This window comes from Vanessa cardui, chromosome 11 (assembly GCF_905220365.1).
Source record: "Vanessa cardui chromosome 11, ilVanCard2.1, whole genome shotgun sequence".
Taxonomy (NCBI): Eukaryota; Metazoa; Arthropoda; class Insecta; order Lepidoptera; family Nymphalidae; genus Vanessa; species Vanessa cardui.
The window spans coordinates 3,657,084-3,683,887 of NC_061133.1; the positions used below are offsets into that span (position 1 = coordinate 3,657,084).

General features: G+C 31.1%; 1 protein-coding gene across 1 annotated transcript in view; it reads right to left on the reverse strand.

Annotated features, from left to right (window-relative positions):
• Positions 1-26,804, reverse strand: part of LOC124533342 — a 152,081-nt gene that overhangs the window by 108,473 nt on the left and 16,804 nt on the right. Inside the window, exon 2 of the mRNA XM_047108550.1 lies at positions 14,210-14,491. Within this exon, the coding sequence (XP_046964506.1) occupies positions 14,210-14,491 (282 nt within the window). The remainder of the gene's footprint in view (positions 1-14,209; positions 14,492-26,804) is intronic.

A 26,804-nucleotide genomic window follows, 5' to 3' on the forward strand; every position in this document is an offset into this window, starting at 1 on the left:
CATCAAAAGTATAACAACTCGCCTCATTGCCTCCACTGGTGACAGGAGGGCTGGTTCGTTTTTTGCCCAGAGGATCGGAATTGCGATTCAACGGGGAAATGCTGCTAGCATTCTTGCCAACAACAAAGTGTGTTTTATTTTTTAATACTACAATAAAGACAACTTAATCTAATTGTAAGCATTTATACGCAAGTGAATTAAACGAATATACTATCCAGTCAATGTGAAGAGATCAGATCTCTTGCAGTGTTGCGAGAAATTCTCTTTTATGTGTCGAGTATGGGCTTACATAATGAGAGGGCTTACGTCATAGAATTATATTTCTCTAAATTGCTGCTTGGAACTCTAAAATATTGCTTTTAGGATTACCTTTATAATAAGTTTAATAGGATTTATAATGCATAAATTATATTCGTTGTAGATATATCATAGTTCAGTCATTGTATAAGCAAATATTTCTACGGTACAGAGTAAATTATCAATTGAACCGAGTATTACATTCGATTTAGTTCCACTGAATCAGTCACATTTAGCTACTAAGACCTCATTGAAGCAGGTTGATGGAATAAACTACAAAATTTCCCAAAAGCAAAACACCTAAATGCATATGAAAATAAAGTTTGGGAATTTAAAAATAAAGCTCATTTTTCGAATTTTTGGTTCTTAAGCCTTTCTTCCTTTCTACTGTTGAATAATTTTTTATGTGATATAACTAGCAACACTTCGCATGGGTGCAATTCTAAATATACTACAGACATTTTTTTTTTCATAACTATACGTCCCCTCGAATCCCTATATCTATTAAAAAAAAATTGCATCAAAATCCGTTGCGTAATTTTAAAGATCTAAACATACATAGGGACAGTCAGCGGTAAGCATGTTTGTTTTATACTATATAATGATGATACCATTTTATACAAATAAATGAAAGTAAAATAAGAATCACATTAATATAAATGAAAAAAAAAAACTTTGCACAAATCCTATTTACATTATTGATAAAAATAATGTATATAATCACACTATTCAGAATATTCTAGTGAAAAGGCGTCAAGCAATCCTAGACATAAATAAAAAAGAGCCTTAACATCTTTATGTTTACGTAGCCATGTGTTGATACTTACAAGGCTTACGGTTCTGTCTTGATTTTACAAGATTTTATTTATTAAATAAAACCTCTATGGTCTCATATTAACTTGGATCGAAACGAAACGAGGTCTTCAGACGCGAGTTTCTCTCAAGTACATTTTAGTTTTATCGACTGAAGTTGAATAAAAAAGATAAAAATACATTTTTCAAAAATCAAGTTATGAATATACGATCTACTGGATTGAGTACGATTCTTTTTTTTTAATTTCAAAAAGATTGACAGACGTAATTGGTTTATGCAGTCCATAAATATTTAGTACTTAAAAATATTAACCATCCACCAATCTTGGGAAGTAAAACGTTTGTCCCTTGTGTCCTGTTTTCCTCAACAGTACAATACTATGTTATCTAGATGTAGAGTATAGCGGGTTTGCACGAGACTGTACCTTGTATAGTGTGAAAATATTTATTTTATCAGACGTTGCAAATATTGATAAACGGGTTAATAAAACTGTGTTGATTAAATTAACTTCGCTTGATTATACCGTTTGATATTATTACAAACACGCCAAAACAAATAAATGTGAAAAATACATATTTGAGATTACACAAATATCAATTCGCTGAAACAAATGTAACATCTATTTTTCCCATTAATCTTTAAAACTGGTCTCACTTTGCAGTTCAATTAGAGATTGTGTAACAGTTGTATGTTAAAGATTTTTTAAGGAGGACCAGTGAAAGTTGTCGTAATCAGCAGTTAGTTCTGTGTCAGCAACTAGTATTAGACTGTATTGATAACTTAAACAACGCTTATAGATTTCGGTTTTCAATGCCGACTAGTATATAGTTTACTATGAATATTTATACATACATAACTAATCCTATATATTGCCTAAAATGATTTCTACATTGAAATTCAAAAAGATAAGATTTATGAAATTTTAAGATAATAATAACTGCTGGACTATTCTATGCTACTAAAATTTTTCCTAGAGAAATAATCATGAAAATCGGTCGTCCGATACACTATCCTGTATTACGGCTAAGACGCTAGCCGGCAGTGTCCCACTAAATGGGCTCGCTATAGTCTTTGAACTAGATAAGCGTCGGCTCTTGAGTCTCCATGAAGAAGGATGGACCAGTTACGTAAATAGGTCTTCTAATTTTAAATTTACATAATTTTAAACCTCATGTAAAAAAGGGTTTTAATTTAATTCGGCTCACATGTTGAAATAGCTTGAAGTATTTTTCGTTTTTTGATATACTCTTATATTGAATTGTATAGGATCATTATTATACACATATAATTTTGATTAAAAATAAATAAAGAAAGTGCTATATGATACATTTCCAATGTTAATTGTAAATTGACGATTAGAAAGCACCCTTTTAAATCCATTTAATTATAGTAAATTTTTAAGTTTGATTTTTAGTAAAGATTACTTATAACTTTATACTTTCCAAAGACTTGCTTGGGACGAACGAGAAAAGATTTGGGGATTGCTTGAGAAGAACCAAAATTTGAATTACACTATAAGGGTAGTACACAACCCTTTAAGTTAAATTAATTACTTTCATACATGAAATTAAAGGGGCATGCCTTAGCAATTCAATCAGTCTATACATAAGAATATTTTACTTCAAACCAGTAATGAAATGAATAAAGCTAAAGATGTTAATTGTTTTCACGTGTTTACGTATGATTAATTTCACTCACGTGTATGTATATTTTGTCTCTTATAAATGAAGCCTCAATAGTATACCAATGCAATGGCTTTCCAAAATAAATGTCATATTGTCTGTTTTGATAGTGTTACATAATTCAATCAATGTCATGGAAGTACGCCTCGCTTAAATCATTATTGTAAAATAATTATTAAAGCGTCCATCGAATTCGATGTTTAATTATTATATATACTAGGGTTGCTGAGGATTCCTCTTCCGCTTCCTCATAATGCAAAGATCCGCAATATTTTAGGTTCCTCAACCGATACCGCATCCTCATAAATCAAAATTAAAAATCCTCTTCCGCTATCGCTTCCTCAAAATTTAAGAACAATTTATGAGGAATCTGGAGCTGTAGTAGACACATCCTGCCTCGCAGCCACCGCTTTCATGTTTACTAATAGAAGAGAGGTGCGTGGTACTAAAGCTACTATTAAATAACGACATTAACGAAAAACTAATTAATATGCATGAACACAGTCCTCTATGGTTGAAAAATGATCCGAAATATTTGGGAGCTTTACGGCACTGTACGGTAATACCTATCTTCTCCTCCATCAAGTATGACCAGCGAACGACGTTTTAGCAATGCTGGATTAGTATATGATGAGCTAAGAAACCGGTTATAGGGGAAACGTCCAAATTATTTTTTATAAAAAATAACCCCCCTATAATTAATTTTGATTATTTATTAGTATTCAATTCCTTTATTTTGATTAATAAAATATTTGACTTAGGTAATTAATAAAGATATAAAGACTGCATTCTTATTATATATCATTTTAATTCCTAAAATAAATTGTAGTATTCTTTCATATTTTTTGAGTGCTTGTGTTGTTTGAACTCCTTCATAATTGCTGGAACGATTTTGATGATTCTTTATTGTGTGTTTCGAGAATAGTTTATTTTTTTTTAGTGTATGCATGTTATGTACAGACAGGACAACGGCGTTTCGGTTGGGTCAGTATTTATAATTTCCTATCTTCCTAATCCGCTCTCTCTATCGCTTCCTCATCCGCATCCTCTTTCTCGAAAAATATCCTCATCCTCATGCGCATCCTCTTTCTCGAAAATATCCTCATCCTCATCCGCATCCTCTAAATTTGCGTTCGACAAATCCTCTTCCTCCTCCTCTTCCTCATAATCACTTCCTCAACAACCCTAATATATACTATCTAGATCTTATACATAAATTAGCCGCCCATCTCGGTTTCACACGGATGGATATAATTTTTTCTTTTTAATATTTTTACTTTTTTTTTTTGTATTTATCCTTAATATATGTTTAACAATTGTCTTTCTATTTAAGATTATTTACACAAAATACTAATATAATATTTACGTTACTTAATTATATACGTTGACCTTCCTTATGAATCACTTTGTCTATAAATGAAAACCGCATGAAAATCCGTTCAGTAGTTTTAGAGTTTATCGCGAACATACAGACAAAAGACGCGGACTTTGTTTCATAATATGTAGTGATGTTATATTTAAAAAGGATACATCCTTTCAGGAAAAGAAAATCCTAAAGGAATTGATAGTCAGATTTCAATTTTAAATGTAAAAATAATGCACAAGAGAAATCGTTATTCTATACAACGAAATATTTATTATAAAGTTTCGATTTCGTTTCCGATCTACCAAGGAAATAAAATATTAAATTTTGTAGAATAAGAAGTAGAAATGTAGGTAAAGTTTGATAGCAATTGATCGCGGTCTGACTGTAAAGAGGTCACTGAGATGAATCAGGTGCTCGTGAAAGGGATTAGTTATGTTTCAACTTTTCAGCAGAATTTGAACTGGAATTCGAATTATGTAACCATATAACGGTAAAGATAAAACTTAAATTTTACTTGAGTAAAATAAATTTCCCACTGCTGGGAAAAGGCCTCCTCTTCTATTAAGAAGAGGGTTTGGAACATAATCCACCACACTGTTCCAATGCGGGGGTTGGTGGAATGAACGTGTGACAGAATTTCGCTGAAATTAGACACATGCAGGTTTCCTCACGATGTTTTCCTTCACCGCCGAGCACGAAGAAATTATAAACACAATTAAGCACATATATATATAGTGGTGCTTACCTGGGTTTGGACCCGCAATCATCGGTTAAAATGCACGCGTTCTAACCACTGGACCATATCAGCTCGAGTAAAGAAACGTTACCGGAATTGTGGAACAATTACGTAGATACATTAGTTTACTTAGGATTCCGCTTTTGAGGAGACTATTTTGAATCTTATTTCATCACACTGTTTGTGATGAATGAATGAATTCCTAAATACGTGGCAGATTTTTATCCGACATGAGATTTGTTTACGATATTTTATATTACTGCCAATGATTTAGAAACAGAAATAAAATAAAACTATCTTCTGTTAAAATAATGTGTTCTCGAAAGGGTCTTCCTGAAAACTTAAAACTAACATTTTTAGACTAGAAATCCTAATAAACGTTACGATTTTTGTTATTCATAATAGTATATAAATTATTAATTTCATTTTTAGTACTGAATTTGTGGTATTTGTAGATAAGCGTCGGAATATTAATGCGGGTGATCGGACCTGATAAGCCTGTCGGATACGTCGATATATTATATATATAGAAATATAATCATAGTAATAAAATTGGTAAATATATTTACTGTACCGATGTATTTATTAAATTTGTATTTTACGGGTTAAATATTCACTAGTGATAAAAAGATTTAAAATTATTTGATTTTTATATAGAATCAAACTTTATAATATTATAAAGGTGAAAATTTGTGAAGATGGATATATGTATGTTTGTTACTCTTTCACGGAAAAACTACTGAACGGATTTGGGTGAAATTTTACAGTTATATAGATTATACATCAGATTAACACATAGGCTATAATTTGTAACTATTTTATGTAATTTAGTCATATTATAACGACACATATCAAAAACCCGTGCGAAGTCGGGGCGGGTCGCTAGTAAATAATAGTTTAATTGTATTCAATAGTATGTAATGTGTAATTTAATTAAAATAACGTTTCAAAGTTACTGTGAGAGCCTATTAGAATAAAATATTTGTTATGATTTACATATGAATATGAAAAGGATAACAAAAGCAATGGATTTAAAATACAATCTTTATTTGCATGAACGCTATTTCAATTTCTATTTTCACTTCAAAAATTATCAATCACGTTTGAATACAATCCTACAATAATGAAAAGTAGGTCAGTATATTGTATAATAGGAGAACATGTTAAAACTTCAGAGCAATTTATCTTAGTCGGGTTCTATGTTAAAACGTAACTCTTAATAAAATAAATGACATTTTTGCACCCAATTTATTTAAAATATATAAATTCTATTAGATGTCATCAGTTGATAGGCGATAAGGTCCAGTGGTTTAAACGCGTGCATCTTAACTGATGATTGTGGGTTCAACACCACTGAATTTTCATGTGCTCAATTTGTGTTTGTAATTCGGCGAGGCGGAAATGGAAAACACCATCAACCTGCATGTGTCTAATTTTAATGAAATTCAATCACCTGTGTCTCCATAAACCACCATTAGCGCGTCGTGGAATAGACTGCAAACCTTCACCTCAAAGGGAGAAGAGGCCCAGGACAGCAATGGGTAATTTACAGGCCAGGCCAATAATCTTTCAAAAAAATCACCAACATTATAATTTCATTCTTACTGCTTTACACTTTGGTAAATGATTCATTGAAAATACAGAATAGCAACGAGTTATCCTACAAGTAGGGGTTTTAACATTAATTTAATTAAATCATTACAATTGATAATAATATCGTCCTCTTGCCCTTATTCTAATTTTATTTGGGGTCGACTCAGCGTGTCTTCTCCTTTCATACTTCTTTGTCTGACGTCATCTCACAAGTAACTTTCCAGCCTTGTCTTTCACACAATCCATCCATCCTTTCTTTGATTCCCTTCCACTATATCCTTCCACGTCCATGCTCAAGGCCTTCCTAACTAACACGGTCCTAATTCCTCCGCAAAATAAATTGGTATAATAATGTATAATTCATTCACCGTATAGATAAGCACTAATATCTGACCTTATGATATCCAGTTCATGTTCTACGTATAGTCCGAAAAAAACAATAAATACTTTTTATTGTAACCTACATATCATTTTGTTAAGAGATATAATACGATATTAAAATTTATACAGATTCAAAAAAAGAATAACTTTATTTGCTTACTAACCTCAATAAGGCCTCAACCGCAAATGCAAGTTCAACCTGTTCAATATTGATCTACCCTCAATGTGACACCAATATGACACATATTGTACGCTACCATTTTAAGCAACCTTGATTCGTACTTAGTCTGTCGTTTTTTTAATAATAACTAGCTGTGCCCGTGACCTTGTACGCGTTTGAATTTAACAAAAAAAATATTGTAGCCTTAGTTACTCCCTGTTATATAAGTTATCTGACAGTGAAAGTCCCGTCAAAATCGGTACAGCCGGAGATTAGCCGGAACAAACATACCGACAAAAACTGAGTACCGTTTATAAATACATATGCATAGAGTTAAAAGGGGCTATTTTAATATTACGAACAGACACTCCAATTTTATTATATGTATACATTACACCTTTCATTTTATGGAGTAAGTAGATATAATTAAATCAAAATATAGACTTTAAGATTGATGTTAATGTTAGCTTTTAATTAACATCTCTGTTTTCAGTGTTTTTTAAGAGCAACTGAGCAACTGGATAACTATTTATTTCTTCCTAAACATTATTTGGCTATGCGACCTCTTTGTTAAACGTTATTTGCAGTGAGATTTTATTGATTTAACATTCGGAAGAAGAAGACTGCGTTACTGAATCATTGTACCTATACATTAACACTTAAAAGTATTTTTATATAAAGCTGATAATGTTTATGTGTTGTTTTTGATATATATATGAATTAAACAAAATATAATATTTTTTAAAGAAATATCTCAATCTTCTATACATATTGGATTTGGAGTGTCTCTTTGCAATAGTAAAATAACCGCATTTTACTATATGCATATGCATGTATACACGGTACTATAAATGAAAATAACATTATTTTCAATGTTTGTCAGCCTGTCTGTCTGTTTGTTACTACTAATCTCTCAAACGACTGGACCGATTTTGACGGGACGTGCACTGGCAGATGTAATAACGCAACAAGACGCTTAAGTAACTTAGGCTACCAAAATAGTTTTTTTGTTAAATCCGAACGCACACGAAGTGGGCCATACTGCCAATGAAATAAAAAAGCTTAATTACTAAATAACTATTTTTTAATAACAAAATTACACTCGTGTGTTATAAATTTCAAGACCCACATCACAACCACACAGAGGCTACTATTAATTGTAAGTTCGGGAAAAAATAGTTCCCTGAGTGGCGGCAAAGTTGTTATCGTAACTTCGGAAGTGAAATTAAAGTGGGTTTTTGTAGTTAATTCAAACTGTGTTGTGAAAACAAAAACATTATTTTCCTCGAGAATTGTTTGGAGTACGTAATTTACCAGAGCTGACGTTACATCATATGTCATATATATTTATATCTAACCAAGTCTACCTGTCCAGCGTTGATGTTTATTAGAATTACAATATAGTGAAAAATAATACGTTAAATTGCAATCATATTTTACAGTTCAAAATATTTCGACAATTTACAATCTGACGAGACAAATTGTAATCTAACGAATTTTGTAATCTTACGGTGACATATATAAAGAAGACGTTTAGTTCAGTTTAATAATAAAGAAAATAATATGACGTAAATAAAATTTATATAGGACTCAAGAATAATTTTGACATTTTTGTTAAATATGAACAATAGTTCAGGAGATTATCCATATGACCAAATTTTACCTCCTTTAAATATTCGTATAGATGAAGGCGTTTTTTTTTTTTTTTTTGTTTCAATCAAAACAGATATTAGATATAAGAAATATGGGACATGAGAATATCAAATTATTGTTGAAAATTAAATACTTTATTAATGCTAAATCTAAAGAAATAACATTTTTTTCAGCAACAGAATAAATGTCAGTAAATTTATTTATTTATTTATTTATTTATTTGGATAACCAACAAAAGTAACATTATTACATGCATTATATTATAAAGCTAATGACAATGACTTAAATGTTCTTTTAATTATAGGTTATCACATCATGCAAATATATATATTGTAGTGTATCAAAATTTAAATTAAGAAACAATAATGATTAAAAAACACAAGAAATCTTTTACATTATTACAAATAAATTAAGAATACAAAATTTGAATTAAGAAACAATAATGATTAAAAATTCAAGAAATCTTTTACATTATTCAATAAAACAATTACATTACATAACAATTAAACATTAACATATTCGATAATATTATAATATACAATTACCACGAAATTAAACACTATTATTATATACATTGTCTTTGGTTATTATATTATTATGATTATTTCATTATAAAATATGTAATATTGGGAATAAATTAATAATAATTAGGAAAAATGGAGTACTTATATATGCATATTTAAAAAAAAAGTCTGTCAACAAATATTTAAGTAATTAATTCGACATCTAAGTATAACTTAATTTTAATAGTGCATGCATTTAATGACTTGAGAAGTAGGCCAAAATTTTTTGTCTAAATTGTACCTGTTTATCATGACATATATCTAAATTATTGATTTCTTTAGCGGTTTGATTATATAATGTCAACATTCTGGGAATTGGTGAATTTTTACCTAACTGAGTCCTGTATGTAGCAACTTGAAATAGTTTGCAAGGATATCGTGGTACTTTTGATGGAACTCGAAATAGAAATCTATTTAAGAGATCTGGACAGTCAATTTTGTTGTTTAAAAGTTTAAAAAGAAACATTAAAGATAGAGTTTTTCTTCTAGTTTCAAGGCTAAATATGTTGAAGCACTTTAAGCTGTCATTATAATTTTTAAGATTTAGTTTAAATCTATATGATATTTGCCGCAAGAAACGTTTTTGAATGTTTTCAATCCTTGTGGTATGGATTTTTTTATAAGGTGACCAAATAACATTACAGTATTCCAGTTTACCACGGACAAGACTGATAAAGATCTTAAAAATTGTTGCAGTATTCTTGAAGCCTTTAGTGCTGCGCATAACAAAACCAAGAGATCTGTTAGCTAGTTCCAGACTACGATCAATGTGGGGAATAAAACTAAGACAACTGTCCATGATGACACCGAGATCTCTAATATTATTAGTTTCGGATAATAATCTTCCATTAATGAAATATTTGGACGGAAAAATATTTTTTTTTGCGTGTAAATTTTATATGGACACATTTCTCGACATTGAGATACAATTTGTTCGTGCTACACCATTTAGTTAACCGGTTTAGATCTTCCTGTAGAAGATATTGATCCCTTACATCCTTTATGACTCGCGTCAATTTTAGGTCATCCGCAAACAGGCTCATACTACTATTATTAGATATGTTCACTATGTCATTTATGAAAATGTTAAAAAATAAAGGACCCAAGTTCGATCCCTGAGGGACACCAGAATGATTAACAAAAGAGTCAGATTGATATCCATCGAGTACCACAATAGAAGATCGTCCTAACAGATATGATTTGCACCAATTTAGTAATGGATTTGATATTCCATATGCTGAGAGCTTTTGTAATAGTAATGTGTGGTTTACTTTATCGAAAGCTTTAGAAAAATCTGTATAGATAGCATCCACCTGATGGCCATGATCAACATTTCCGACAATGTCTGTTACATATATTAGCAAATTCGTAATTGTTGACCGTTTCACTATAAATCCATGTTGTTTTTCGCTTAGAGAATATTTAGCGTGATTATAAATATGAGGATACACAATAGACTCGAAAACTTTTGCCATCGTAGATATTATTGAAATGGGACGATAGTTGCTTATTAGGTTTCTCTTACCTGATTTATAGATTGGGACAATTCTGCATAACTTCCAGATGTCGGGAAAGCACCCATCTCTTAACGATTTGTTGTAAATAATCGTTAGTGGTATGGAAATCTGTTTAGCACATTTGGTTAAGAATATAGGGGGAATGTCATCAGGTCCAGCTCCCTTACTTTGGTCGAGTCTTTTTAATCTTTTAAATACCTCTTCACGAGTAAATTCAAAGTGATGAACTTCATTGTAAGTGCTGCAAGTATCGATAGAATCAGTACTAGTTAAGTTGTCGACTTCATATACGGAAGAAAAATGTTTAGCAAAGAGATTACAAATGGTTTCAGCTGTGTTGGCCTTATCAACTCCGAGATTCATTACAGGTGGATACGTGCTATTAGATTTACGTATGTTTAAATGAATAAATTTAAATTAAATGAATAAATTAAATGAATAAATAAAAGAACTTTGCAGCTACTAATCTAAATAAACCCCAAATATATACCTTAATTGTTTCATAAAGGATCTTTATATTACGTTACGAATAATTTCTCTTAATTCCATACATTATAATAAGACATAAAAAATTTTAAAGTAAACATTATAAGTACGCCTGACAGCTACAAATATTTGTTTCAACAGTACCATTACAAGTTTGAATACTTTCAATTGAAATTGAAAACTGTGTTTCATATTAAAATAATAAAAAGTTGCGAAAGTTTTACCCCTCAGACAATTTGAATCATTTCTAATACCTTCAAAAAAGGGTCAATACCAAAACCTTCACCGAAATTGAAAAGTCACGCCCGAATAAATTAGGTAGCAGGAATAAATTTACATCATTGTAAATATCGAAATGACCAAACAAGCAAGCAGATTAATACATTGATTTATACGTATTTATTATTTTTATATGATTATGGTGATTATGATTTTGTGGTACAAAAATTCAGAAATTGTTATTTTGCTTATCTTAAATTTTTAGGAGGACTGAAAATGGTTGTTTACAGTATTTCATTCTCAATGAAATACTGTAAATTTTGCGGTTATGATTATGTGGCCTAGAATTCAGAAATTGTTATTTTGTATAAACTCCAAATTATTTCAAGATTATAGACACGGGAGATTGGGAGGACCGAAAATGGCCATTATCTAGGAAATACTGAAAATTTATTTACAGCTTTCTATTCTTATGCTACTATAGGACTTAATATACGTTTATCCAAATAAATTATATTTTAAGAAATTCTTTAATATAATGCAGCTACCCTATAACTGAAGTGAAATCACCATCTACTATATTATTCACATAATATGACAAGTTAGCTGACAACTATATTATCTAGTAACTAAAATGGAAATAGCATTTTCAATAGAACGCTCAATCTGGGGCTGTTGCCCGTCCGTTATGAAATTGAATAAAATAGGGCATGAAGCGTATGCGCTCGGCTGGCCATTGGCAATAGTTATCTTCGTTTAAAATAACATTATATTAAAGTATAACAATAATTTAGTTTTGATAAACAAAGAGTGCCCCAGATAGCCCAGTAGTTATAAACGCGTGTATCTCAACCGATGATTGCAGGTTCTAATCCAGTCAAGTACTACTGAATATTAATTTGTTTAATTTGTGTTATAATTCATCTCGAATTCCAAGGAATGAAATTTGGCCACTTGCATACCCACGAACCCGTATCGGTGCAGCATGGTGAAATAGACCTTAAATCTTCGTATCATAGCGAGAAGAGGCCATAGATCATTAGTGGGAAATTTACAAGCTGTTACTGTTAAGTACCCTAGACTCAAAGGATGTAATATTTAATTTGGAAACAGTAATTTCTTGTAGATAGACACTGAAATCGCTTTTGTTTTATATAATGTATCGAGATAAGTAGGTATATACAATTTTAGCTTATCAATCGAATTATCTTGTCAACTATTCAACTCGACTCTGTAATACTATAAAAATATATCATTAATAACTATATTAAGTCAACTATTCAACTAGACTCTGTTATACAATAAAGATATATAATTAATAATTATATTAAGGCCTAATTAAATAAACTTTCGTCAATATTTTTGAAGGTACATTCAGAAATGTCAGGCATTTCAGACATACCTTTATGGCTTAGGCATTAAAGGCTCTAAGCCAATGGTTTTATTATTGTTCTAAGTGGCGTATAGTTGATTTCTAAAACATTACCGGGGTTTTAAGCCGGAATTTCGAATCATTGATTTTATTTTGGAGGCGTGAAATCAACTCAAAGTTGAAAAAAAATTGTATGTATTATTACATACAATTATTATTAATTATTATTACACAACCATAGCTGTGTATAACAACGATATAATTTCAGGTCACCGCTATTTATTTATAGTTTATCTTCAAAATGATACAACATATTGAGATAAAAATTGGATAGTTAATTACACTTACAAAAAATATAAGGCTGTTTTATTCGAAAGAATAAAAAAGAAAAACGTTACGATGTAATATATTAAAAGTTGTCGCATCACTAACTCTACTTAACGACTATAAAATTGAAAGCTAGCATTTTTTCGTTTAAAATACTGGCATCATATTCATATTCCATTAAAAAAAAACTTTTCCCCTAAAATCTGTCTATTGCGAAATTGAATAAAACGCTCCCGAGTCACATTTTGCGCTCAGCTGTTACATAACATGTTGAAATAAGTCGAGATTCGTTAAAAATGACATTTCAGACAAGGGATTCTCATAACCTTTTTCATACACAACAAAATCCCTCTGTTTTGTATTCGCTACGCATCCCGTATGATTTAGTATATTTTTGTTATTGTAGTAACATCAAAATTTTGAAATGATCTTAGGATATGTGTTATTTTTCCAAAATCTATTAATAAATAAAGAAACAAATCCACAAATAGATCTTACTATGAATAATGCATCACTATTAAATATATTGTATTAATTTACTAATAAAACTATAGTACTATGTGTACAGTCAGTGGCAAATAAATAGAAACGCTCAGGGTATTCAAATAAATAGACGCAACCAAAAAGTCAATAATATCAGTAAAAACAAAGTTTCCTTATTGTTGTCAACAACATACGCGCTCAAAAGGTCGACTCGTTTAAAATGTCATATAGATCGTCTCAGTCAAACCACCATAAATATAGTAACAGTCATCTCACCAATGGTATCCAATCATTCTAAGTGCTCAAAAATACGGAACACGTTAGAAAAATACCCTGAGCGTCTCTAATTATTTGACGCTGACTGTATAATAGTGTATACTAATGTACTTAGCGCTTACTAGAAAAACGAAAGTCCCTTAGTCGAGTCTTACAGACGAGTTTCAGTACTTCTCTCATCGTTGGTGATGTCAAAAATAGTAAACCAACAGTATCACAAGCCATTAGATATAATCGTAATAATAATAATCACATTTAAAATTTGAACTAAATGTTGTACTTACGTGTACAATGTCGCGGTTCATCCGAAGCATCTCCACAATCGTTGCTGCCGTCACAGAATCGATTTATCGGTATACACTTTTTATTAAAACACTGATATTCAGATATACGGCATTTACTGTCGTTGCCGTGTAAAACGGGCAAGGGTTCTGGCTCCGGTATATCTTTGTACTGAACAGCATTTTGGTATACCGCATTCGTTGTGTCTGCGACAACATCACCATCCGTCAGCTTTATCAGAGATATCACAATTGCTCCGAGTAACATTGGGCTGATGTTAATATCTGAAACAATGTAAAATAATTTTAATGAAAATAAATAAGGTATAACCCCTATAGACCAGGAGATGATCAGACAGTTCCCAATGACCGCCATACCACTGCAAGGGAGTATTTTTTTTGGCCATACTGGTACAAATCATTCAAATTACGAATAAAATCTTAGGATTTTGAAAAAATGTTGCTGACATTCGCCGCCTCCCACATGTACGGCATTATCAGACTTCTATTTATGATCGTACAGGGAACAGTTAAAAAAGTTTCAGGGTGGTACAAATCGTTTGGCGCCGCCATACTGGTACAAATGACCAAATATTTTGTCATTATCATCTCCCGGTCTACTATCAGCTTTCAAATCAATTATTGCCTTAAAGAGGTCGAAATTATTTAAAAATATAAAGAGTCTAGTAATTTTTATTTATTTCAACTGACTACCTACACGTTACTGAGAAATAGAGTCTTGTTAATCCCAGACAGACAACCAAGTGATCTTATAAGAATTTATTTTTCTATTTTTCTTTGCAATTTAAATATTTCTTTATTCAATTTTTGAGTACAGTAATAACATAATTCGAAAATTTTCGTGCATGATTAACTATAATTAATTCTAAAAATAGCAAGACAATAATCGTAGTAATTGAGTCACATGCCATTAATTTCTATTCAAATTATTTCACAGAATGCAAATTACGAGTTAATTATAGGGAATCGTAAAGTTAATTAATATTAGTTAGGTGTTCGAGCTGATTGAAATGTATTTGAGTCATGTTTCACCCTTACACATGCTGATTAGTAGATGTTTGCATTTAATTTAACTGCGATGTTATCGAAACGGGATTTACTTTAAAATACATTATTGTAAAGGCTGAGCTTACCCAGGCTTTCCATACAAACACATGAATCTTAACTATTAATTAGGTATCAAATACTGGCAAGGATCACTCAATAAATAAGTACTGGATAACATCACATACATTACTCTGATCCCAATGTAAACACCAAATCACTTGTGTTATGGAAAATCGGAAGTAACGATGGGCAACAAACATCCAGACCCAAGGCAACATGGAAAACTAATGAACTTTTTTACATCGAATCGTCCGGGTATTGGAACAGGGGTTGTATTAAAACCGGTGTACACAAATGTTTTTTTTAACTTTCATTTGTCAGACGAAATCCCGCGAAATATTTTGTATCACGCGTTAGCAGCAGAGAAGCTCGGCGAGATAAGATCGAAGCCTTTTTCTTAAGAGTAGAGGATACTTCTGAAGGGTTAGCAAAAACATCGGACCAAACAGAAGAAAAATAAAAATGCTAGCAATATTTGTATGAACATTATTTTGCTGAGGATAACTTTAATGACAATTAATCTGCATTGGAAATTGAGTTTCAAGTAAACGTTTCCTATTAAATTATTCGATAGTTATTAATGTTAACGAGAAATGGATCAGCGAGATTAGTTTACGTAACCGTACAAAAGCGCTTAGCTTAGCTTGCATTTAAACCGCTACTGTACCACCACAGTCCAACGGCTTCAGGATTACTATTGACCTTCTCAGAAAGCTGGGAAAAAATATTTTTAAAAGGCGATGCAATTTATATTAATGACAAACAAATGAATCTCTGTCTTTATAATTCAGTGTATATTTACTTTGATGTAACAATTACCTTAAAAAAAAAGCAAAACATTACTAGATCGATTCATTTCTAAGAGTTGCTCTTACTATCTTCAATGTATTTGTACTAACTAGCGACCCACCCCGGCTTCGCATGCAATGCTGATAGTAAATATACTACAGAATTTGTTTATCTGTGTTTCTTTACTGTATTGTCCATTATATACAACAACCTGCCTCGAATTCCTTCTTCGAATCACCCAAAATAGCCGCATCAAAATCCTTTGCGTAATTTTAAAGATCTAAGCATGCATAGAAACGGACAGCGGTAAGCGTTTATACTATGTAATAATGATAGCCAATCTATATCAAAATCGTAATATAATTGTGTTTCAGTTTCAATTAATATTTCGTGAAAATTACGTATCAAATGTATGATATTACATGGATATCATACATTTCATACGAGAATGGAACAATGGAATTGTTTAGTTCCAGATTAGATTAGAATAAATATTACAGCCAATTAATAATTGAACCCACGCGAAGCTAGGCGGGTCACTAGAAAATACAGAATTTAAAGCTTCTTTTTTAAGCCGTGCTTGTGTAAAGAAAATTTTATTCTTCCAAGACTGAAATGTAGAGTGAATGAAATGCTCCATTCCCCGCGAGGAACTGTAATCAATCTTGCTTTAGGCGTCCCAATGACACCTTTTTATAGTATCTTGTATTGGATTCGAACGCAAAACAGATTATAAAAAAAAATCTGCTGAATAATTTTCTAATCCAATTAAAATATATAACATAAAATATTCAACAGAGACATTAAATCAATAATGATTAGCAAATTATTATTATTATTATTATATATAATTCTCATTGGTTTACTTCCATTATATTGTTTTCATAAGAGCAGTCGATGTATGTTATTTTTCAAACTGACGTTCAAAATACACACTCTATATGCATAATAATGCATATAGTGCTGTACCTCAACAAGGAAATTAAATTATTAAATTGTATGTATTAAAAACTAAATATTATTATCAATTATTGAAATAAAAAAGCGATTCGTTTGATATTAAGGCTTTCGTTAAATATTAAGGTATTTTCTATTTTCGTTACTTTAAATATAATTCATAAAAAAAAAATTGTATAATATATACTAATAGGAGACCTGTTCGTAACGTTTCTTTCTTTATATAAAGAAAAAATATTGGTAATGTATTTTAATTTGGACAATTTCATTATTGGCTATACAAAAGTGGTTTTAGATTCAATAATAATTCAAATTCTTGTAAATTAAATCTGAATCAACACGCGTAGCGGACTTATCAAGAAAGGGCGGAAGATTTCGTCATTTTTCATCGAAATTAAGATCGACTTCAATCTTTGTGTAAAAATTTCAATTTATAAAAGAAATATTGAAGATGAAGGATAAGAAATTAATCAGCTCCGTTTCTCTTTTTAAAATCATAAAGCGTAAATGCTGTTTAAAAAAAAAAACTTGAAAGATACCTAATATATTTGTACTTATAGTGGAGTCAATGAATACATAAAACAGGCAATCTTCGGAAGTCCTCAAGAACAGCTCCGATTTTGATATATATTTTTTTTTAATTTTGTTTTTTTATATTATTCAAAATCAGAAACCTCTTAGAGCGGGGACGGAACTATTTATATTGTTTAAACAATATCAACGATATTTATGCACAAAAAAAAATTCTACTATACAATATCCATTAAAAACTTGTAAATATATTAATGAATGTTATAAAAAAATATCTATAAGTTTGTTCTGTGTAGTAATGACATGGAATTAATTTGTGAACCAAAATATAAATTTTTTATTGACCATAGAAAATTCATAATGTATAATACAAAAAAAGTACATTTAATTTTCATTATCATTTTGCATTTCGGAGACTTCTTCATCTTCTTCAAGTTGTGGGTGGTTACTGCAGTCATTTCCACTGCAAACTATGCAGCCTGGTGAGCAATGAAGACCACTTTTTCTGCAGCCACACGCTGAACCGCATCCTGTTTTGCAAGAGCAAAATATTAATTTTAAAACGTTGTCAGGTGCTGCTGGTTGTGTCATTTTGATTGGTTTTAAATAATTCTCTCTTCGCCAACCCCATTCTTCAGGTGGTATCGATGAATTATTTTTCCATTGCTGAACTTGTAAGTAGACTCTTTTAATATGTTGTTTTGCTGCATCTTCTGTCGGGGGTAAGGAATTAAGTTGTACGCTTTTATTTTTTGAAGCTAATGCTATGAAACGTTTATATCGCAGTTCATTTAAGCATTTGGCAGTTTTAGCACCATACATTGTAAGAATACAATCAATACCATCATTAAAAAGCACTTCTTCATTTTGCTTTTCAATCATAAAATTTTCTGCTGCTGCATGTAATTTTTGATTATCATTAAAAACTTTAATAAAACTATTTTTTCCTTTGTTATAGAAAGCGGATGTGGTATCACATCCAGTGAATGCATGTATAAAAAACAGATGGGTTTTTTTAATATTTGGATATTTCTCTAATGTTGTTTTTGTTGAGTAAACTCGTTGCAAGATATTATTTTTTAGTGGTTTTAAAAAAAACATTTCTTTATCATCAGGTGCTAAAACCATTAATAAAACTAACACATCAATATCTTCAGCTACAACAACTACTTTAAGAGAGGAATCTATAGCAGATTGCACAATTAATCGATCAGCATCACTTTCGGCTTGACTCCACTCAATATTATTTTCGCCTAGTTTTCTGCAGAGAAGATTAATAAACCTATTTTTATTTTTGCTATTACCTAAAAGTTTCTCTTTCGTTGTGTTTAAAGGCATGTCTTCTTCAAATAAATAATCAATGGAAGTATTGCCGATGTATCTACGATTTCTCTCAGACACTTTAGTTCCATCATTACTATATCCATCAAATACAACTTTAACATTAGTGCCATAATTATTACGTAAATATCTAACATACTGTTGACAATTATATTTATATGTATTAACTTATAAATAAATACCTTCTCGATTATGCTGATACACAATATTCACTCCGATAAAAATTATTTTTATTATAAATAATTCACTGTGAATAAAAAAATCAATACTTTAAACTTGACGGAGCGTGCAGTTACTCCAAAAAGTAAATGAATACTGCGTGAAGTAAGCAGTAAAAATATAAAACTAGTCAAACATCTGCTCTCAGACCTTGAATTCTTTCATCAGGTAGGGACTACATAAACGACAAAAAGGTCAATTTCTATTGTACGAATAGTACCTATACCTCACAAAACTTTCTAATGCAACGTTCAATATTATATATATGTTGTTACGGATGCGCTGTTTCTTTAGCTAAATAATTCTATTTAAAAAATTAGTGAAGAAAATCGCCTTGACATATATATTTAAAAAAAAGGAATTTTTTTTTTTATTTTAATATTAAATTGTTCCGTCCCCGCTCTAAGAGGTTTCTGATTTTAAATAATATAAAAAAACAAAAGTTTTTAAAAAAAAAACATCAAAATCGGAGCTGTTCTTGAGGACTTTCGAAGCAAAGGCTTCATTGACGCCACTATTAAGCACGTATTAATAAATATATATTATCTACGGATATTATAAATATCGATGTCATATCACGATATTCACTTGTTGTCTATACAAATGTTAAAAATGTGAAAGTGGCTCTGTTGGTATGTTTGTCTGTCGCTCTTTCAAAATCAAAATCGAAATAAACTTAATTAAGTGAAGCTACCACCGCGCCGGTTCGGAATGTAGATTCTACCGAGAATAACCGGCAAGAAACTCAGTAGTTACTCTTTTTCAATATTTCAAAAAATACAGTCATGTTAGTTAATACAATTATTTAAATTAATATATCCTGCCTGGAAGTCAACAGATATTAATTCCACGCTTTTTTATCATCTACAAAATCTTGTATCGAATAATAAGCCTTTTTTACCAATGTATTTTTTATAAACGATTTGAATTTACGAAACGGCAAAGTTAAAAATGTCTACGGAATTTTATTATATAAATGGATACCTTGCCCCAAGAAAGATTTATTTACTTTGCGGAGTCGGAAACTTGGCGTTATAAGCTTATACTGTGTATAGTATAGTGCATATACAATGAATGTGTTCACGACAGAACAATAAACCAAATTTGAACACCAAAAAAGGACAACGGGTACCTTTTCTGTCTAATACATTACAAATAATCCCTACGAACGAAGCCGCGGATGGCCACTAGTTTCATGTATATATATTATATATGTAAAGAAAATAAGAAAATATAGTCTTCTTGTGTCTTATATTTAATACAATTTTGACCCAAATCTTATCAGAGTTTTCTTTGTGATCGTAAAATTTTTGCCTATAGAATAAATTGACTGAAGTTGAGAAAACTCGTCAAGTAACACGAAACTTCAACGGACGATAATAAGCTTATAAAAAGTAATTAAACTTCGGTTATAAATAAAATAATTTATATATAAATTTATTACCTTACAAAGGCTATATATGTACTTTAGAATACATTAAATTGTTATGTACGTGCATTGGTGTGAGTGTGTAGCTTTTATTAATGTAGTTGTCATAGTGTTGTGTGTGACAGGACTAAGAGTAAGAATAGCATTACAAATTCGATTTAAATATGAGACAACATCACATACATTACTCTGATCCCAATTGTAAGTAGCTGTAGCATTTGTGTTATGGAAATCAGAAGTAACGACGGTACCACAAACACCCAGACCCAAGACAACATAGAAAACTAATGGTAATCTACATCGACTCGGCCGGGAATCGAACCCGGGACCTAAGAGTAGCGTACCCATGAAAACCGGTGTACACACCACTCGACCACGGAGGTCGATTATAATTATTACTTAACTGCATTACATAAAAAAAATGATGGACACGCCCTTATCAGCGAATACTCTATAAGCTGTTGTATTTCTACGTATGTAACTCCCAGCTTCAACTTATTATGCTCAAAATTCAGGATTTAGATATCGTGATAACACCTCATTTCTATGAAATCATTTATTTTTTCGTAATATGTAACCATAACCTACTTAATAACTCACAGCCATTAATAATCTTATATACATATGGATGACTTTCTAAAGCGTTAATTGAGGGTTTTTAGTAAATTAATTGTACTTAAAATAACTTTTATTCTAATATCCTTTTGTAATAAAGAGTGCTATGAAATTAATACATAAACTAAGCAAATGAAGATTCAGTGGTGCTTGCCTGGGTGTAACCCGCAATTATCGATTAAGATGCATGCGTTATTACCACTAGACAAATTTAGTTTGTTTTGAATTTATTTTTCTTTAAACATAATAAATCTCGATTAATTGGGTCAAAAAAAAAATTTAGACTCATTGAAATAACGGGTAACTTTTATAAATTAATTTTATTTAATTCTACTTTATTTAAAGAAACAAATAGTTCCAGCTTTTTCGCATACTCGAAATAATATTCTAACATAATTATTATAAAATTATCTAACAATTAAAATTAAGAATTATATTGTGGAGATTAAAAACATACTTCTGTTTTATGACAATTTTAATTAATGCTATAGAAGAAAACCCTTTATAAGCGAAGCTCTTGTAAAATAATAATACCATTAAGTTAATTGCTTTATTTTTTATAAGTAATTAAATTATAATGGTTATTCTTGTTGAATGTTATTCGAAACGCTTGGCTCACACATCTGTCGTACTTGGAGGGTGTTCATTCGTGAACATCATTGCTGAAAGGCTGGAATTCTGTTAAATAAATTTTATATTTCATTTTCATATTTTGCGGAAACGAGAAAATACATGGAAAATATTTATTCATTTACAGTTATACGATTTAGTACTAACGACTTTAGAATTGGGGTCACTTTGATACTTTCCAGGGGTTATTTTATTTCTAAACACATGATACACAAAAATGATGTATATATATTTTTGAGAAGATAGTTTGACAAGGTTATACCGAATATGATAAAAGTGCGACACTGTATTTTTATGGACGAGATTTTGGTATTGCCTACTCGTTTGTAACTGACTTTCTATATTTTTATGGTTATTAGAACTGGAAACGTAGAGACACAGGACATCTGCTGAATTTTACTGATATAATATGTAACTTCGCTTTGACTCACTGTATCGAGAACATTTAAAAACCACGTGGTAAATATCTCTTGATGAGTTAATAGAATCAACCATACAGAACTAGAAGTTTTTTCTTTTTTGTAAACAAAGTACAAGTAATACGATAAAAGGAGTTGTTTAAAAGGAGGTTTTAATGGGTGAGGTCTTGCACAAATGCGCAAACCCGCTTTGGTGAAGGAGCAATATTAAGTGTTGTTGTGTTTTTGCTTGAATGTCCAGTGATCTTGTATACAAGGACATAACGTCTCAGTTCTCATCAAGTTGGTGGAGAATTGGTGACGTAAGCATTTTTTACTTTGTACAAAATTTAAGGTTTTCTATTACATTTCCATTTATAGAAATACTATTAGTCCATTTATGTTTACAGTCACTTCAAAACATTAATCAAAAATCCACTACTAATTCCGCGATATACCAATAAAATCGTAAAGGTAAATATTTTTGTTTAATTAATTAATTGACATTCCTATATAGGTACTTTAAACGAATTGTTATTTGCTTAACGATGATTAATTGTATGAGCAATTTTAAATGGTCTATTTATAGATCATTTTTATTTTCCGAGAAATACAGACTGATTAAATATCTAAATTCTATTAAAATGAGTAACATATTCCACGTACTTGGTGGTACTTTGTTCAAGCTACCAATTTAACAGATATTTTACCGCCAATCCGTAGTCCTCAGTATTGTACCTATGTCTGGTGTAACTACAGGCATAAGGGACAATACATCTTAGTTGGCAAGGTCGGTGGAGCATGGTCGATGTAAATGGTTGATTTCTCAGCACCATTGTCTATGGGTTATGGTGACCACTTACCAACAGAGAGCCCATTTGTTTGTCCGCCTACCTAAAGAAAAAAACAGACAAATTGTCAATTTTTCCAAACATACAAACTGCCTATTTTTGAGGATAAATTTTGGGCGGATATACATATGGCAAAATATCAGCCTAGATATCCAAATATTTACGATATTTTCCTCTACGAGCACGTGATAAATTAAAAGACAAATTGAGTGCTTGAAAATTCAATGGCTCTTAAGCCTTAACCGTCTTTGTAATCTTCACGACTTCTAGACACTGATCTATGATAGTTTATATAATGTTAACTGTAAATATCCCGCTAAGTTTATTTTATCAATATTAAAATAGTTTATGCAACGATACGAGATACTGTTGTTTCGTTATTTAGGTTTTATTTATAAAATTATAATATAATAAAATTTGTGGAATTATTTTTGGACTTGAATAAGAAATGTCTTTTACCCCAAAAATAGCAGCATGTGAACGTCTTTCTCATCAGGAGAACTTGATACAAAGAACAGGAGAAGAAATTAATTAAATGATCTAACTCACCTATTTATTGTAGATTAATCAATTTGGATATGAATGTGTGGATTGTCATCCCTTTGGATTAAGAAAATTATAGAAATGATAATGCACCTGCGTTAGTGCAAACAGCTGAGTCCTATAATAATATCTTCTGTGCATTTGGAATTGCCGATTATTTCAGTCAAGACCCGCCATGACTGGAACCAGTCAGGTGAACATTATCGTTATCATACATTTGGCTGAAATACCAGCGACGTATTCAAATATTCTGTGATATATTTCGTTGCCGAATACGAGATGAAACATAAACCGAATATAAAACTCAGTAACGCTAGGCAAGAATCTGTAATTTTCGGTAAAGTTTATTTCGTTCAAACCACTAAAAAATTTGTGTTATAAGTATAAGTACCTAAATAATAATAATGGACAACATCACATACATTATTCTGATCCCAATGTTAGTAGCTACAGCACTTTTGCTATGTATGATCAGAAGTAACAACGGTACCACACCACCCAGACCCAAGACAACATAGAAATCTGATGAACTCTTTCTATTTCAACTCGGCCGGGAATCGAACCCGGGACCTCGGAGCGGTGTAATGTAAAAACGGTACACACTACTCGACCACGGAGATCGTCAATAAATAGTAAAATAATGTCTATTTTTAAATCATTTTAAATATATTTATAGAAATAGCAAGAAAGTTTACTCGTATTGGAAACTTGTCAATTGTTGTACTATTTACGGAGACGACAGGCTTACAAAACATCTGTCGTGTGTCAGCCTTGTTAACGTTCACTTTACTTCATTTGTTTGTGAAAACGCCCGCTTAAGTAATACGCGAGCTGGTATATATGCTGTGGTAATGTATTTGACACTTGAAAATTTCTTAATTTCTGTGTATATCCAATCAAATAAAAAATATTCTTTATTCAAGGTTGGTTCACATAAGCACTTATTCACTATTAAATTATATATTAGTTACTTGCATAATTAAATTAATTGAAAGCTATCACCTGTTCCGAATATATATTCTACCGTGAAGAAGAAATAGGTATATAAAGTAGTCGAAAAGAATATTCCAGTACAAACATTTGTGATAAGAGGTTATATTTCGTATCTTTTCTACGTTAAATTAATATTCTTTATGAACGGATAGACGGTGTGTAGTTTTTGTACAATTTCATTATCTAGAAAATTTGTGGTCCTCTTAATCGAAAATGAAATTTGACCTGGGAGATGAGGATATAGATCGTGAAATTCATCTTATTTACCTTACAAGCTCGCAACTAAACCAACATATATTAGTAGTTACATAAGGACGTAGACACTCGGTGGTAAGGCTTTGTGCGAGCCAAGAGCAATATTTACTATTATTTATTTTATAGCCAAAAGTAAACATAATAATATTAGAGACAGCTTTTGGAAGTTTCTAATTCAAGTAAAATAAAGTAAAAGTAAAAATGAGACTCAAGATTTTTTTTTTATTTTTTATATCAGAATAAATTATGATATACTCGTTCGAATTAATCCAAAATAAAACTGCTCTAGTTTTTCTTATTAAAACCTTGTAACAACAAGCTATGAAACTTAAATCGAAATTAATTCTTCTTAGCTTAGAAACTCGACCAACCTTCATACCAATTTATGAATAATTCTACAAGACAATATAGAATGAAGCTGAACAATGATTAAAATAGCATCGATACAAATATTTAACATTTTAACATTTCAGTTATTTATAGGGCTGTGGAAAGTAACAAAATAATATTAAAAAGTTTCTCATTGTTTTCTTAACGAGTTGGAAGAATATATTTGAATAATATACTATAAACCAGAAATCTTAATCATTTTTATACCACAAAATCTGATCCTTTATTACTTTATCAACAACAAACAACAACAACAACAGCCTGTAAATGTCCCACTGCTGGGCCTCAAACATTTCCCTCAAAGGGAGAGTCCCTTTGAGGGAAATGTTTGGAACACATACCACCACAGTGTTGTGGTTGGTGGAATAAGCATGTGGCAGAATCTCTATGAAATTAGACACATGCAAATTTCCTCACAATTTTTACCTTCACCGCCGCACGCGAGATGTATGTATTATAAACACAAATTAAGCACATTAGGAATATATTGTGGTCCTTGCTTGGGTTTTAAGCTGCAATCATCGGTTAAGATGCACGCGTTCTAACCAATGGGCCATCTCGCCTCATTTTTTATCATATACGCTTTAAATTTATTAATTACGGTGACTCTTCTGTAATGGATTTTATTCGTGGAAATGATCCCTTACCAAGAAAAGCATTATGACTTTCAGTGATTCCAGCGAACTACTTACCATTAATAATTATGAAATGTTAATAGCAAGTTTGTGAAATGCATCTTCCTTTTAAGGTAAACATTTAATACATTGATTAATTAATTTATAATGTTACTATTTTATAAAGGCACTTATAGGCCGCGGTTTCGCTCGCATTTAGAGTGTTGGTTGTCATGTATTAGGCTAAAATGTAGCCTATGTCCATTCTTGGAGTTCAAGTTTACCTCACACCGTCAACAACAAACAACAACAACAGCCTGTAAATTCCCACTGCTGGGCTAAAGGCCTCGTCTCCCTTAGAGGAGAAGGCTTGGAACATATTCCACCACGCTGTTCCAATGCGGGTTGGTGGAATACACATGTGGCAGAATTTCTATGAAATTTGTCACATGCAGGTTTCCTCACGATTTTATCCTTCACCGCTGAGCACGAGATGAATTTTAAAGACAAATTAAGCACATGAATCAGCGGTGCTTGGCTGGATTTGAACCCGCAATCATCGGTTAAGATGAACGCGTTCTAACCACTGGGCCATACCGACTCACTGGGCCATCTCGACTCACCTCACACCAAATTTCGTCAAATTCGGCTCATTCGTATGGTCGTAAAAGTTCAACAAACAGACAGACATTTATAATATTAGTATATATGAAAGAATTTGAAACATTCAGTGAACTGGGCGGACATTGGTTACCTGATGAAACTCGCTTGGTATTTACAGAAACGGGTCTACCAGGTAAAATTAAACACAGAATTAAAAGGAGATATGAAACTTAAGAAAACAATCTCTTTAAGATTTAGTCACTTGAATATTGTTAATCACCGTCAATAAAGTGGAAAATATAAGTTCCTTTA